Source organism: Nipponia nippon, unplaced genomic scaffold (assembly GCF_047370975.1).
Source record: "Nipponia nippon isolate SJK-2023a ecotype South Korea unplaced genomic scaffold, ASM4737097v1 scaffold_7, whole genome shotgun sequence".
Taxonomy (NCBI): Eukaryota; Metazoa; Chordata; class Aves; order Pelecaniformes; family Threskiornithidae; genus Nipponia; species Nipponia nippon.
Genome location: NW_028262391.1, coordinates 5,596,087 through 5,611,720, shown reverse-complemented (window position 1 = coordinate 5,611,720; position 15,634 = coordinate 5,596,087). Strand labels below are relative to the sequence as shown.

The following is a 15,634-nucleotide window of genomic DNA, read 5'->3' as shown; positions in this document are numbered from 1 at the left end:
AAGAATTTAGCTTCTGCTTTGAACTTTTGAAACACTGTTTCACAGCTAACGTATACCTTGTCTATTTAGTTATTTGGGGATGACTTAAAGACTGTCATTCTTCATTGTGTTTTGTTAAAGACATTTAAAGATTTTCCTCAGTTGGCTGGTAGGCTTTTGAAATGCATTCAGCAAGTCTCTTCCAAAGAGACACAATTTTAAGGTACTTTTGATGCAGTATTCCTTATTCCTACGAATCATTGAATAGTGAAGGGCTCCTGTTCTGTTGTTGTTTATCCCTAAGCAGTTGTGTCCTTCAGTCCGCCAGCTTTTGAAGGTTTACAGTTGGCTGTGAGAGTTTGTATAATGCCAGGCAAAGTATATAGTCTAATGTAATATACCTCAAGTGACTTTATACATAAATACGGAGTATTCCAAACATTGTATTCCAAACTCAGTTGCTGTAAATGCTTTCACAAAATGTATTATTGATATTTTTTGGTTCTGCTGAAACTGTAATATCATAATGCATTACAGCAGTGTCTGTGACATAAGTGACAGCTTTCATCACTTATAAAACTACGCTCCAGTACATGCAGTAACATCGCCTTTAGACTTAAACTGCAATGATTGCATCTGGCAGTTGCATATGGTGAAACTTAGCTACTGCCCTTTTAATTAAATTATAGTTGGAAGCTTGCTTCTGGGAGCTTGCTGATCAACTGAATTTCACCGTAGAATAACAGAAATGTGACTTATTTTAAGTAAGGGAATTTGCAGTACATGCAAGAGCAAGCAAGAAGTTATTCTTGTATCTAAAATAACTGATTGCAGTGTGCCATTTCTGCTGCTTCTGATAGAAAATGACTACTACAGAATCAGATCACACCCTTCCTCTCCCTTCCTTTCCCAAACCACCCTAAGGAAACCTGAGGAAGGAAAAATAATGCTACTGCCTCGTTTGAGGTATCTTCCCTAGATGGTTGCACTGTGAGTGGAGTACTATGTTGGCTTTTTTGTTCTGTATTGGGTTTGTGTGGCAAGGTTTAGGTGACGGGGGGGAGGGGGCTACAGGGGTGGCTTTTGTGAGAAGCTGCCAGAAGCTTCCCCCGTGTCCAACAGGGCCAGTGCCAGCTGCCTCCAAGGCCAAGCCCATCATCAACGTTGGTAGCGCCTCTGGGATAACATATTTAAGAAGGGGGGAAAAAAACCAGTGCACTGCAGCCAGAGAGAGGAGTGAGACTCTGTGAGAGGAACAGCCCTGCAGACACCAAGGTTGGGGAAGAAGGAGGGGGAGGAGGTGCTCCAGGCGCCAGAGCAGAGATTCCCCTGCAGCCCCTGGGGAAGACCATGGTGAGGCAGGCTGTGCCCCTGCAGCCCATGGAGGTCCACGGTGGAGCAGATCTCCACCTGCAGTCTGTGGAGGACCCCACGCCGGAGCAGGAGGATGCCCGAAGGAGGCTGTGAGAAGCCCGCACTGGAGCAGGCCCCTGGCAGGACCTGTGGCCCCGTGGAGAGAGGAGCCCAGGCTGGAGCAGGTTTGGCAGGGCTTGTGACCCCACAGGGGACCCACACTGGAGCAGTCTGTTTCTGAAGGGCTGCGCCTGTGGAAGGGACCCACGCTGGAGCAGTTTGTGAAGCACTGCAGCCCGTGGGAAGGACTCACGACGGAGAAGTTTGGACTGTCTGCCCTGTGAGGGACTCCACGCTGGAGGAAGTGTGAGGAGTCCAGAGGAGGAAAGAGTGGCAGAGACAACGTGTGATGAACTGACCCCAACCCCCATTCCCCGTCCCCCTGTGCCGCTTGGTGGGGAGGAGGTAGAGAAGTCGGGAGTGAAGTTAAGCCTGGGAGGAAGGGAGGGGTGGGGGGAAGTTGTTTCAAGATTTGGTTTTATTTCTCATTCTTTACTCTGATTTGATTGGCAATAAATTAAGCTAACGTCCCCAAGTCGAGTCTGTTTTACCCATGATGGTAATTGGTGAGTGGTCTCTCTCTGTCCTTATCTCGACCCACGAGCCTTTTGTTATAATTTCTCTCCCCTGTGCAGTTGAGGAGAGGGGAGTGATAGAGCGGCTTTGGTGGGCACCTGGAATCCAGCCGGGGTCAACCCACCAAATTTTTTTTCTTTTGAATGCATATTCAAAAGAAAAAAAAAAAATCCAAAAATTGATCTTGTCAAAATTGGTTCTTGAGAGCCTCTGACTAAGACCAACTTCACCTCCTGTGCCTAGGCATTGTCCTTCTTTCCATAATAAAATCAGTCCTAAGAGGAGGTTCCCACTGCTGGGCTCTCAGGTCTAAGGTAAGGCAACTTTGAAGCACTTATATGGACCTTGCTCTTTGTGTCTCGCTCTGTTCTTGTGGGAAATCCAGCCGTTTCACTTCTGAATAGAAGATGTCCCAAATTTTAAATTTGCTGCAAGGTGTAAAACAAAGAAGTTGAGATCCAGTCACTGTTTTGATGGTATATTAATTTTTAATTTGTTAGTCAAATAGTATACAGAGAAAGCTGTCTGATATCAAAACAAGTGTAAGTGATGCTTCTCAGATAAAACACACTGATTCTTTCAGCCAGTTCTACTCTTGTCAATAATGAATCGAGTTTGATGTCTTCACCACAAGACCAATGTGCATGGGAGTGACCTCATTCAGAGTGGTGTACAGGACTGACAACCCTCACTGAAACATAAATATAATATATGTAAAAAAATTCAATCTGTGCCTGATTAAGCTGCTTCTATGGGGCTTGACAGGTAGACACCCCCCCTTTTGATCTGTTGAAAGCAGATCCAACGTCATATTTCAGTCTCTAGCCTTGAAGCTCTCCTCAGTCAGGCTTTGTTGACTTTCTCAGAAGGGCTATGTGTACACCCCCATTCTGAGCCTTTAGAATCCCCAGATTCTCTAATACTTCAAATTTTCCCCTTCACAGAGCTTGTTTGTTTTGTGTTTTCTTATTTATAGCTTTTACTTTCTGGGGCACATTGTAGCTGTCACAAATAAAAGCATTCTGCCAAACAATTTCTAAATTTTTTTTTCTTCTAGACAGAGGAAACAAATAGAGGAATTGTATATGGATCCTCACAATTGCAGACCTTATAGTAGTAGTTTTTGAAATAAGACCACCTTTTCTTAATTGTCTAGACATGGATTTAGATGTTTGCTTTAGGCTATTCAAATTTAAGTACTTTGGACATGGCTTCTCAGCATCTCTTTTTATTTTTTAATTGGAGCTGAGGGATTATGCTTGAGGAAGCTCAATTAAGACAACTTTGGCTTGCATAATTGCCTCAGCAGGTTAGTGACACAGTGCCAAGCTCCATGAAAGTTTAAAAACATTTGGGATTTAATGGTAGAAATTGTCAATATGAAAGTTTTCAGTGTACTGTTTTCCTATCAGGTTTTCTAGAAGCTGCTGGTGTTATAGGGTCATTTAAAAAAACAGAAATAAAGAATCCTGAGGGGCATGCCTTGCTGTGTGTTGGAGAGCAAGGTTTTAGTATGGTCCAAACACTTCTTACAAAATGATTCTTCTTTGTCTTAGTTACTGTATACTAGAGGTTTAAATACCCGAGTATTTGATATATTGTTATTGTGCTGCTTTGTGATGAAATTAACCTGAAGGTTTCCTGCTGCAGAAGGCAGTGACTCTGTAATTGACAGATGGTGATGAAATCCCATAACTTTATTACTAATGTTTGTGCAGATTGAAATATGGATGTATTTGCACAGATTCAAACAAGCTTAATGATTCTAGATGTCTCTGTAGAATCTCTGTTTGACAAGGTCATATGCTCACATAAGCTAAGGATAAACGTTTTTTAGGGATAAACATTTTTTGCAACACAGAAAATGTAAATACATACCCTAATATGAAGGAGTTGACTTGCTGGCTGAATGTAGCACGTCATAGCTAGCATTTATGTGCCTGCCTGGTATCAAGAGGCATGTATAATTTCACATGGTTGTCACTGCTTCCAATAACCAAACTGCTTCTAATATCCAAAGTACTTTGTACATACATTCATGTACTGCTTGCACTGTCCACGACAGCTGTAACTTAAAACATTTTATGGACATCTAGTTATTCTCCCATTTCCTTGGGTATATTCTTCTGGCTCTAAGCAATAATACCTCATGAATTGCATATCTGTTGCTCAGAGCATTGGTACTTTCATTTACCTCCTATCACCTTCAGGCGGGCTCTCCTGTATCTCAGCTCCACGTGTGAGCATGCCCTAGTGGATTGTGTGAGTAGACCCTTATAGCAGTTGGTAGGACGTAGGTTTCCTATTTTGATGTTTGATTACAGAGGTTAGCCTTTGCACTGCTGTCCCCTGTATACCTGCCTGCTTTCACTTGTTATGTAAAAGAAATTATTTTTCAGGTTAAGTCAACTCAGGTTATAGCCTTGTTTCACAGCATACTGTCTGTCAGTCCCTGTGCTGGAGGGAGAGAGCAGCTCAATGAATGGGAGGAAAAGGCCAATGAACAAAGTAAGCAGCTGACGGGAGGAAGTGCCACATTACTTGTGTGGGATCTTCTAGAGGTAAAACCACAACGTTCCAGGTGTCAGAACAGTAACGCTAGCTGGAGGTGCAATTTTTGCCCAATCTAAATAAATAAAAATCTGAAAGGTTGGATTCCTGGACAAAGCAGAAAGGATTGCAAAACGATTCTTACATTGTTCTGCAGTACAAACTGATGGAGTGGATTTGTAAGAATCTTGAGATTTGCGGTAGCAGCCACGTTCCCCCGTTGTTGCAGGGCAGCATGCCCGAGGCAAGCCTAAACCAGTCCCTAAACCTTCCTTGCCACTGTGTACCTCCTTTGCACATCCTTCAGGGTAGCCATGACAACCACCGCCTGGTCCTGGTGAGCGGCTAATGATCTTGTTAGCTGCTCAGCGCATCTCCTCTGCTCAACTGGTGTTCACTGGGTTCTTCTTGGAGGGAGAGTTGTGTTCATTTTCCAGATCGTTCTTACTAGTTATGCAGGCCCTCCCTCTTTGATATTGTATAGTTTGATAAGATTGCCAACAAGAAATCATCTAGAGTAAAGGTGCCTGTGGCAATGATCATGTTTACTAACTGGCAAAGCAGTAGTGGCTGGATTTCACCAAACTTGTCTATCCTTTCATAATTAATCTGTCACAAACATGATACAATTGTGGTTGGGTTTGAGGGGAAGGAGGAGGCGCCCAGCTCCTACCTAGATAGATAGACAGTGGTTTTTTTTCCCTCTGACCAGCAGGGCTTGCTCCCTAAGTAAATTCATCTCTCGCTTTATAGAATTGTTCTGCCAGACTTCTGTCTGTTCCTGCAGATGCTCTTTACAGGAGAGAATGTAATCAATCTTGTTACCTCACTTGCTTTTCTCCCCAAGCTTTTCTTTTATACACTGATCAGAAGGAATCAGCAGTTTTTCTTGTTTGTGCTTCCCACACCTTTGGTGTTTAGCTTGCATGTAGCCAAGAGTAATGTTTAAGGCAACTAATCTTAGTTTAGTCTCTGTGTGCTGAGGAACTAAGGCAATATATCACAGTTTCATTTTGTAGATTTTTTTTAAAGCCATAAATCAGTTTCTTTATAAAACCCACAGTCTGTAAAGGTGTAAAAGACAAGGAAATTATAACCCCTTTTTTCAACCTCTCTGGCACGCACAAGGTACTAGAATTCAATCAGTAATTGAATTTTTGGCACTTTGCTACATTGAGTCCAATTCTTATTGTTTCAAAAGTCATGGTACTTCATGTCCGTGAACTCGGTTTGAGTTTGTTGATATGATATCTCTCAAGATATCTTGGCTTACCGAGGATGCTTGCCCCTTTTGCATTTTTCTGAAAGCATATGTAATCAACTGAATAGTTCAGAGTTTGTGGGTGTGAGGGGGCGATGTTGTTCTACTTCCTCTTAGTCATTCCAGCCTTATGCTTGGGGGAAGGCAAGAGCTATAGTTAATCAGTCCTGTATTCTAGCCTGTGAATCTTTTTCTTCAAACATTATTAAAACTGGTGTTCCTTCTGTCTGTGTACAGGAGTACATCTGTGCTGGCCACAGGGCAAAGAACAGGAGTGCAGCCTGTATGCTGAGCTGATTGTGACCTGTTGTGGAAATGTGGTAGGCTGAATTTTGGGACTGATGAAATCTTTACAGAAGGTGTTTGAAATTTTGAATGCAAAGGTTTCCCAGGAATGGAACTAGCTGTGACCTTAGTGCAAGTAACTACTGAACGACATATCTGGAATCTCTTTTTTATTATTTTAAGCAACATGTGAGGGAAGTGACAAAAAATAAGAAAAATCAGAAAGAGGAGTGCCTTCATTTAAGATGGCTCCAAGAAACTTAAACCTTGTACATAAGTGTCCAAAAGTGAAAGAAGCCTCCAGACAGAACAGGCATGCCTCTGTATTCAGAGCAGAAACAAGAGAAGAATCAGGTAGGAACATCAAACTGAGTGGCGGTGGTGTTCAAGTAAAGAAGTATATGTATGTTAGGGAAGCCCATTTACATTGAAGTTGTGGTAAAAGTCACCAAATAACACCTGCACAGGTACAACTGTGCAATAATCCCATCTGGAGGTACAGGTGTTCGTCAGGTTTTTGAAGCGATACTGCATTGTTTAGTGTTCTGTTGCTGCTTTTTTTGTTGTAAGCAAGAGCAAAACTAATACTCTGACAAACCTCTGTAGCTAGCGATGGTTTGTGATACACAGTTTGTTTTCGAGAGGAGGCTATTGCAAGGAGAATATTTGTCTATTTGCATTGATTCTTTGATTGCCTGGTGGGAGAGAGTGGTGTTCATGCATCAATTAAGATAAAATAAAACAAAACATAGATTCTGTCTGAGACTGGCCCTCAAATGAGAAATTCATATCTTTGGTCTTAACATCTGTGTGATTGAGGAGTGAAAGTAATTTTAACAGCTTTTTTTATTCATATAGGTAGCCAATAAATGCAAAATGCATGCCATAGCATTTGAAACAGATGGTTCTTGATTTTTAAACATTGTTCAATGTGGACTTTGACTCCTTTTCAGCTGATGCAGTATTATTTAACTAGATTTCATTGATGCAGAACAGCAATGACAGATTGTACTGCTGATGACTCTGAGGAAGAGTCTAAAAAGACTGACTAAAAAGTTTGATGATACTCATGGGAATTGTTTAACGTCCTGGACATACATTACATAATGTTCAGCTTCATTTCCTTCACTTTAAGTATGTTTGTGAATAGGGTACAGTCAATTTAAAAAATGCTCTCCGTACTGCTGCAGAAACAAAACGGAGTGCCCTCGACTCTTACTGAAGAGAGATGCTGAGAACATGCTGCACCATAATAAGTGCTCAGCTGTTCATTGGATCAAGACCTGCTGCATGATGAGGCATGAGGAAGCATAAAACCAAAAGTAATATAGCCTAAAGTAAGGCAGAATCAGAGAAGCAGTAACTGTTATGACTAGCATGATAATTAAGAGCTGGATTCCCAGTTGTCAGTAGAACAGTGAATGCTTGTGCCAGAAGTGCAAGAAGAACTGAAGAATTTGCCCCAGACATCTCAGATTAGACCAATAAGATGAGACCATTGTCACGTTGGCTGGCAAGGCTTGATCAGATGTCTGTTCTGTTTTACAGCCTTCTCCCCACTGACCATCTCCCACAGATCTTCAGTTTGCTTTAAAACATCTGCCCTTACGTTGTACTCTTAGTCATACATTGTGGGAAAGTTATATTTTCACAAATATCTTGAGAGCACTGCCAGCAGAAGAGCTGGTCGCATCCCCTGCCTGTACCTGGGTGCTCATTCCCACCTCCCTGGCTCTATTCCTTTTCCCTGGATGTGTGTATAGGGAACTTCACTGTGAACTCTATTAGAAAACCTCTCTAGACCAAAAGCGATGTGGAAAGGGAAGCGGGGGGAATCTAAATTGTTTGGCTTTAGTTCGTTCCTACTGGGAAACTTAATTCTGTACAGCTTAACCTCCTGCATTGCCATCAATGGGATTTAAGCATGTGTTTAAAAACCAGGTTTAGGTTTGGTACTTTGTTTTATAAGAGCATTTCAGTATAAATATTTGTCCCCATCTATGTACTTAGTCTATTTTCTGTCCAACTAAATAATTAAAAATATTATATCTTGATTATTTCACATGAGGAGCTTTTCAGGAGTGGTAGGAAGAAAGATGACTGATTTGTGTGTGTGTGTATATATATATATTTTTTTAGCATTGTCTGATACCAAATATTTTATTAGCATTCAAATAGTCTAACCTACATGTTAAGCACTTCATTAAGATGTATAAATTTCCCCTCTTCCTTCCCCCTGCAATTACTTAAGCCTGTCTGGCAATAGCACATATGACAAAGACCAGTGATGGAGTGCTGAACAGCTGCCTCTGCAACTAAAAGGCTGGGGAAATTTCCTTTTTTAAAATTGAAGATTATCTTACGTCTGTTGTAACCTTGTCAGGTCTCAAAGTGAGCTTAAACAGTTCTTGATGTGGAGGTGGGGAAAGCTTAGCTATCTGTATAATTGCATCCACATTGAGCAACAGAGCTTGTGTGCTTAGATGAGGATGTGAGATTCCCCAAATTTGCAGGACAGTTTAAAAGCCACGGTGACACTTTGGGTTCATCCTCAACAAAAGAAAGATGAGTTTCTGCTTATCTATCTTTTTGAGTACTCTTTTTGGCACTGCTATAGACCTCCTGCTTGACGTAAGTTTCTAAGCCTTTCTTGCCTTGTACAAGACGAGAGATTTAATACCTGGGCTCAGTCCATCACAGTAATGTGCTGAATGAAGTCTTATGTTATGTAACATTAGGAGAGATGCGTGCTCTTGTTTTTTTAAAATAAAGAAATCTAGAATGCCCAGAATCATAAAGAAAACAGAAATCCAGTTATTTTCTATAACAGAAACCTTAATATTCTGAAGTCAATAATTAATAAATGGACAGGCTAAAAAAAAATTAACTGCTATTAAGAAAAGCAGTTATTGGGGAAGTTGGTGATATGTTGATAATGTTTTGGGCAATAAAAAGACTGTCTCAGCCTTTATGAAATGAATAGCCTAGGCTATTCACCTAGGAAGGCTCAGACTGAAGTATTTTCCATTGGGCGGCAGCGAAGTGCTGCATAGTTTTATAAGTGTACTGAAATATGTAGTCATCAAGTAATAAGCACAATATGAAGCTGGTGCTTTAGGCTTATGTGACTTATTCTGTGCCATTCTTAAATAGAATAAGAGCCTTCGGTGGAGATTTTTGATAGCTTGCTAGGAGTCGGAGAAAGATTGATCAGGTAGTCCGGAGAGATGAAGTGATGCCAGCATAGAGGAGGGCGTATTAGAAATTGAGAAAAGGGGCTATTTCACACATATAAGGAAGCAATCATGAGAAAGGAGATGTGGGTCAGGGGAGAAATAAGGTTCTAGCTACTGTGTCGCACTAACGGCCTGTCCTTTTCCCCTGAAGCATGTATGATTGCTGCACCAGTTCATCTATTTAATTTTCTTAGTGAAAAAACAAACAAAAGGCTGATCTGTGGCTAGGGGACAGGAAGAATCTGAACTAGTGACTGCGTCAGTTGCTGCCAAGGCACGTATGTGTACCCTGTTGCTTTTTAGATTTTCTCAGCTATAAAATGTGAGTAATAATGCTAAATTATGTATCATTCAGTGTTGTGCGAGTTAATTAGATAATGCTGCGTAGTCCTTTGAAGATGAAATGCATAATATAAATGTTGTATAAAGCTTACTAAGGGTCTCTGTGTCAGGTATATAGAAACCCATGGTAACTGCAGACACAGGAGAGCTGGGAAGCATAAGGCAGAGGCACTTGGGCTGGCTGCATGCAAATTGCCTTCAGTCGAGCAGCACAATAGCACATTCACAGAAATTTGTCCCATGCTGACAAGCCCTGCAGACGGGCACAACAACATGTAAACACTTCTGGACTAAAGCTTTTAGTCTTGTACTGTCTAACCTACTGCTTCAGGAATCCTTGCTTCGTTATGCGTGAGAGATACTGTAAATGGCAAAGAGAAGGAACTGAAATGCAAGCTCTGTTGGCTTGGTATTTTTGACCCAAGACACTTGGCAGTAGTGGGTCATACACCAAGGCAGCATGAAGTTTAAAGGAAAAATGGAAGGATGGAGACATATGTACGCTGCTCCAGGTGCTGGAATTTTAATACCAGTAGTTGTGTGATGAGCTAGACTGGGATAGAGAGAGAGAACTGTTGCTTACTGAAGCAGTTTAGCAAAGCTTGGAGGGTGGATTAGTGCTAACTGTTTTTTCTATTTAGTTTACTTTCTTGTTTCCCCTATTAGATCTTTCTCACTGGTGTACACAATAACTTTATCCTCTAAACATCTCTCAGCAGGTGTTGTCTCTTAGCTAGCATAACTACCGAACTTCACCATTATTTACTAACAAAAGGGATTTCATTTGGTAACTAAGGCATGATTTATTTTTCTTTCAAAGAATTTTTGGCCGTGTGCCATGGATTTTGCAACTGAGCAACATCGTGGTACATTTCATTTGTCACCGGTGTCAGCAAGCTCTCTTACAGTGCTTGAAATAGTTTTACCAGTTTGGGGCTTTGAGTGACTTAGATGAATAAATTGCATCTTACTGGAAGGTCAAACGAAAGAAATGTGGATTTGTAGGTCTCCTTGGTGAGAAAGTACAGAAATACATACTAATTCCAGATCAGCATTGTTTATCAACAACAGCAGCAAAATTAAAAAGTAAAAGTAGGAAAGGCGTTGCTATGTCTTTGAGGTCTTTTTCTGGAGAAGCTGCGTTTTGTTAACCTATTGCTGAAAGATTGCAAAAGCATAAAGTCATATGATGAAGTAGGTTATATTTTTTGAAAATAGATCATTACTTCAGTTTGAATAGTATACGTATTAGTTTATCCTCCAGATAACTGAATTGTGCATTGAACTTCATAACTAGTTTTTTTTTTTTTCCCATACAGATTTGAGACTAAAAGTTTACTATTCTTTTGTTCTCATGAGCTGAATCTTTTCTTACTTAAGCGAGGTTATCTTATTTTCTCTAAAATTTTCTTGCAGATCTTAGAATCTCAAGCCATGTATTTCCTTGGACTGCTGTCTTTGCTTGTTTGGCAAAGCAAAGCCTTCAAGACAAATTTTCCTGATGAAACCATTGCTGAGCTTTCTGTGAATATTTACAATCAGCTGCGAGCTGCAAGAGAAGATGAGAATATTCTTTTCTCTCCTCTGAGCATTGCAATAGCCATGGGAATGGTAGAGCTTGGAGCCCATGGAACCACTTTGAAAGAAATTCGACATTCCTTGGGTTTTGACAGCTTAAAAAATGGTAAGGCCTTTTAGTCATGTTTTACTATGGGGCTTTTTGTCTTAGAAACAGATGGCGATGCCTGAACAATGATAGAAGTGGCCTGGTCGTGTCCGTGGGTTATTAATCAGTAGGCTTCTTGGCATCCTGTTTGATGGCCTGAGCTTGCTGAAGCATGCTTCAGTGGACTCTGCATAAGCTGGGAGATGCTAACATACAATCCTGGCTTCGACACCTGAATCTTAAGCAATTGCAATTAACTGTTGATCTTGGTTTCTGTCTGCAAAATAAGCATGTCTTTGCCTCTAGAGTTTTAAGAAGATTTTTAGGAACATTCTTTTTAGGAATTATAATGAAACGTAAAAAGGAAAGCAGTAGTTTTAGCAATATTGCTTATAAGAACGTATGAAAATCTAGTATTTTAACTAGAAATATCTCTTACTTTGACACAACTCGTTTGGTTCTTGTAGGTAGCACCTGTAGCTTCTTTACCCTAATTCTATGTCACTAATGTTCTGTCTGCATTGCATAATGTCACATACAGATATTTTAGGAAATATAAGCATCTTGGCTGTTTTGGCATGATATGCCACATGTTCCCATCAGTCTTTTTGAGAAACAGGATTCATTTCTTTAGCAGAGAACAATACTGCCACACCGTCCTGTTTGTAGTATGGGATGAGCTAAGTCATGCACCTGGATGTAGTGCTGTGCTGTGGTGTGCGAACACACTCGGTTAGTGCAAGCAACTGTAATATGACTGCAAATGGAGGGGACGAGTGAATGGCAAAAAATGACTGTGAAGAGGCAATTTCTATGAATTTTGATGTCTAAGTAATTGGTTTGAAACCTGAATGAAATTTCTTATTCGTATAATGTACTGGACTTTAAGTCTTCGGTGAAAGGATCGTGGGGAGGAATTTCTGAATACAGTGTTCAAGATGTGCTCAGCAGTACCGCTGCACAGATAATGCCTCTCTGTGGAGACTGCAGCACATATTTAATTCCACAGTTTGTCTCTAAAACATTGAGAAATTATCCCTTAGCTATAATTGAAGAAGTTATGCAGTTGATTTGAGCTGGGCCATTCACTGTTCTTTCATATGAGTGGCATTCAGTGAAAGAACTCCAATGATTACTGCTTGGAATATATCATGGCATTCAATTTTTAAGTTATTTAAAAAAAAAAAAAATTAGAAGCTTCAGCTTCAGGTAGACAGTGCAACAGTACAACCTTCCTATCTTAAAGCAGACTACTTTAATCCTACTCAGGATTACTCATTACCCAAGCAAATGATTCTGTACTACCCCATGCGGGATCCTGGGAAATTCTAGACCTGTTTTTTGCAGAGAGAAGTCTATGGGGAAGTCCTTAGCTTCAAAACTTGAAGTTCATTTTTCCGTAAACAACTGGCTTTTAGGATGTAACAAAAATTCTGTTAAGGATTTGTGATGGCAAGACATAAAAGTGTGACTTGTAAGAATAATTATTTTTAATTACTCTTTCAGTGTTGGAAGGATTATCATTGATAGCTTTGTGATGGGATCCAAATGTCTCGTTAATTACGCTAATTATAGGTAGCAGAAAAATAAGCTCTAAATAATATGTTCTGCCTTGTAGATTGTTCTTTCAGATCTGAAGGCGTGTGTAGGTTTAGAAACAAGTTTATTTAAAAAAAAAAAACTTTTTTTTTTCTGCATAAGCTGCCTTTGTGAATTCCCAGCAGAAAAAAGCATGGAATAACTTTGTTTTCTGAAACACTGAATCTGTTTTTCTTTCCTCAGGTGAAGAGTTTGCCTTCTTGAAGGAACTTTCTGATATGGCAACTACTGAAGAAAGTCATTATGTTCTGAATATTGCTAACTCTCTGTATGTGCAGAATGGATTTCATATCAGTGACAAATTTCTGCAGTTGGTGAAAAAATACTTTAAAGCTGAAGTAGAGAATATAGATTTCAGCCAAAGTGCAGCTGTAGCTACCCACATCAATAAGTGGGTGGAGAATCATACAAATAGTAAGTCCACGTGATTCTTTTATGTACTTCCTGCAGTAAGTGTTTGAGTTTCCAAAGTTATACAATGTTGTTGAATCGTTGCCTTGGCTTTTATCTGTTCTGTTTGAGACTAAAGTATCTCTTCCCATGAAAAGAATTCTAGTATCAGCTCTTTGTGAAATTATATTTTTTTTTCCTGTGCAGGGATGATCTGTCTTAAGTAATATTAGCCACTGCTAATCATATAGTAGTTATCTGTCTGAATATTTTTTTTCCCGTCTTACTATCTTCAAGTACCTCCATTGAACGAGAATGTTTTAATGGTAGGCATTTTAAAACTGATTTTGGCATTAAATTACCAAAAAAAATAGATAAGTACTATTGCTAACTGCAGAAAAGTTGTCTACAAAGGGGTTATTGGCCTATGCTTTGGATGTGTGGAGTATCACTAGTTCTCTGAGGAACTCAGTTACAAGGTACTGAGAAAGAGAATACTAAGGAATACAAAAAATAATTTTGAACCACAAAATCAGACCCTGTATTTTAATCTTTTCCAATGTGAGGAAGCTAGACAGAGTGTTGAGAGAGTAGTTGATTTTAGGAAGACTGTCAACAGAGTTTCACAACAAAAATTTGCAGCAGGGGAGTAAGCACAAAATTACCCGTGTAAATATGCATATTCAGATCTGCATGATGCAGTGCTTGCTTCGCTTGCGGAATCCCAAATATGTAACATTTTGTGAATACATATGGAGTCTCAAGGTATGGGAGTGTCCCCCATTGTATGGATCAAAACATAATCTCATTCTAGTTCATCTGGTACACTCTGGAGGTCGGTATTTTAAGAGGGATCTGGCTCTAACATCGGTCGTACCATTGTAAATTTGAAGGTATCGGAACCCCCTGTAAGGAATTAACGCATCACCATGTAGTCTGAGCATTTAAGAATCCATAACGCTTTATGGAAACGTATGGCACCAAAGTGGAAAAACATTATGTTGTTATTCCATTTTGGCAATGGTCTGTTTTTTTCTGAGGGAAAATGGCAGCTATTATAGTCATAATAAATTCTGCCCTTTATCTCAAGCTGCAGAAATAGAGGGAATGTAAGTGATGCAGCAGATTGCAGGGTGTTTTCAGAGAAACGTGGTGTCTGCCTGAAGGAAAAGTAAAATCCTCTTTTAGAAAGAACAAGTTCTCCTGCTTAATACCTGCCACATGTGCTGACCGAGCTCATAACCATTGCCCTGGAAGGAGCTGTGCAGAGCTAACAAAGGCAGCTTGTGGGTCTCTCAGCATTAGGTTGCGATAGTAACAGTCCCTCAGCTTGGTCTCTGACCGCTAGATCTCATTCTCTCCTGCCTGCCAGCTCTGACAGAGGAGGCTCATTTTCTCATTAGGAAAGGGGTACAAGGCAGGCAGGTTTCCAGTTCCAGCATGTTAAGCATGATGGGAGGCTCGGAGCAGAAAACATAGCTGTCAAATGTTTCTCTGGCCAGAAAAATTCTTAACATACATTAGTGTATTAACAAGATGTGGCTGAAAAATGTAAGGGAATGTGATCTACCAAATAGAAATGGAAAAACTGGAAGTGTATTCCTCCTTAATTTTTCCTTTTTTTTCCAACCAGGGAGAGTGAGTAGGGCAGTATGGGTCACATCTCATTTCTAAGAATGTTCTAGATAAAATGAAGTACAAACAGCAACCCAGAAGAAATACTGCCCTATGATACACAAATTTCACACCAGTTAGTCGGTGTCATATGCTCCAGAAAGCAGAATTAATCTGTATTTTAAACCATGGATTAAGAAGTAATAATCAGACTGAGGAATGTGTTTATTTTAACACCTTGCATTGCGATGTCAGTTAAAAATAGAAGTGAGCAAGAAAGCTATCTGAAGTAGGCTGTAATTCGTCAAGAATAGTGACAAATCTGGTCAGTGCACCAAATTTAACAAACTCAGAATTATTTTGCTGAAAAGCAAGCCATTTAAGATGAGCTAAAGCAGGTAACAGACTGTTTTCTGATGCAAATGACTTATTGAGGAGTAGGAGCAAAGCAGCTGCCATGCTCAGCTGACATACCTCCCATGAATAGAGCAGATGCTAGATGTTTTTTTCTCTTTTGCTTTTCAAGAGCTAATGTCAGTGGAACAAATGCTAGGAATTTATGGGGTTTTTTATGATTAGTCCTTATTTTGACGTCTATTGGACATTACTTGATTAGAAACTGAATGCTTCCTTCAAAATTGGCTCAGGTGAAGTTCCAATGGGTATACTTGCACGCTTTAAATTAAACACCCATTTAAGTGCTTCTCTGGATTGGAGCCAAAG

The 15,634-nt window shown here is 40.1% G+C and overlaps 1 protein-coding gene across 3 annotated transcripts in view; it reads left to right on the top strand.

The window, feature by feature from the left end:
- The window catches only part of SERPINI1 (serpin family I member 1), a 55,296-nt gene that overhangs the window by 16,980 nt on the left and 22,682 nt on the right, over positions 1-15,634 (top strand). For all 3 annotated transcript variants that reach the window (XM_087740578.1, XM_087740576.1, XM_087740577.1), the window contains 2 exons: positions 11,059-11,326; positions 13,091-13,321. In XM_087740578.1, the coding sequence (XP_087596704.1) occupies positions 11,077-11,326; positions 13,091-13,321 (481 nt within the window). In that variant the 5' untranslated portion in view covers positions 11,059-11,076. The remainder of the gene's footprint in view (positions 1-11,058; positions 11,327-13,090; positions 13,322-15,634) is intronic.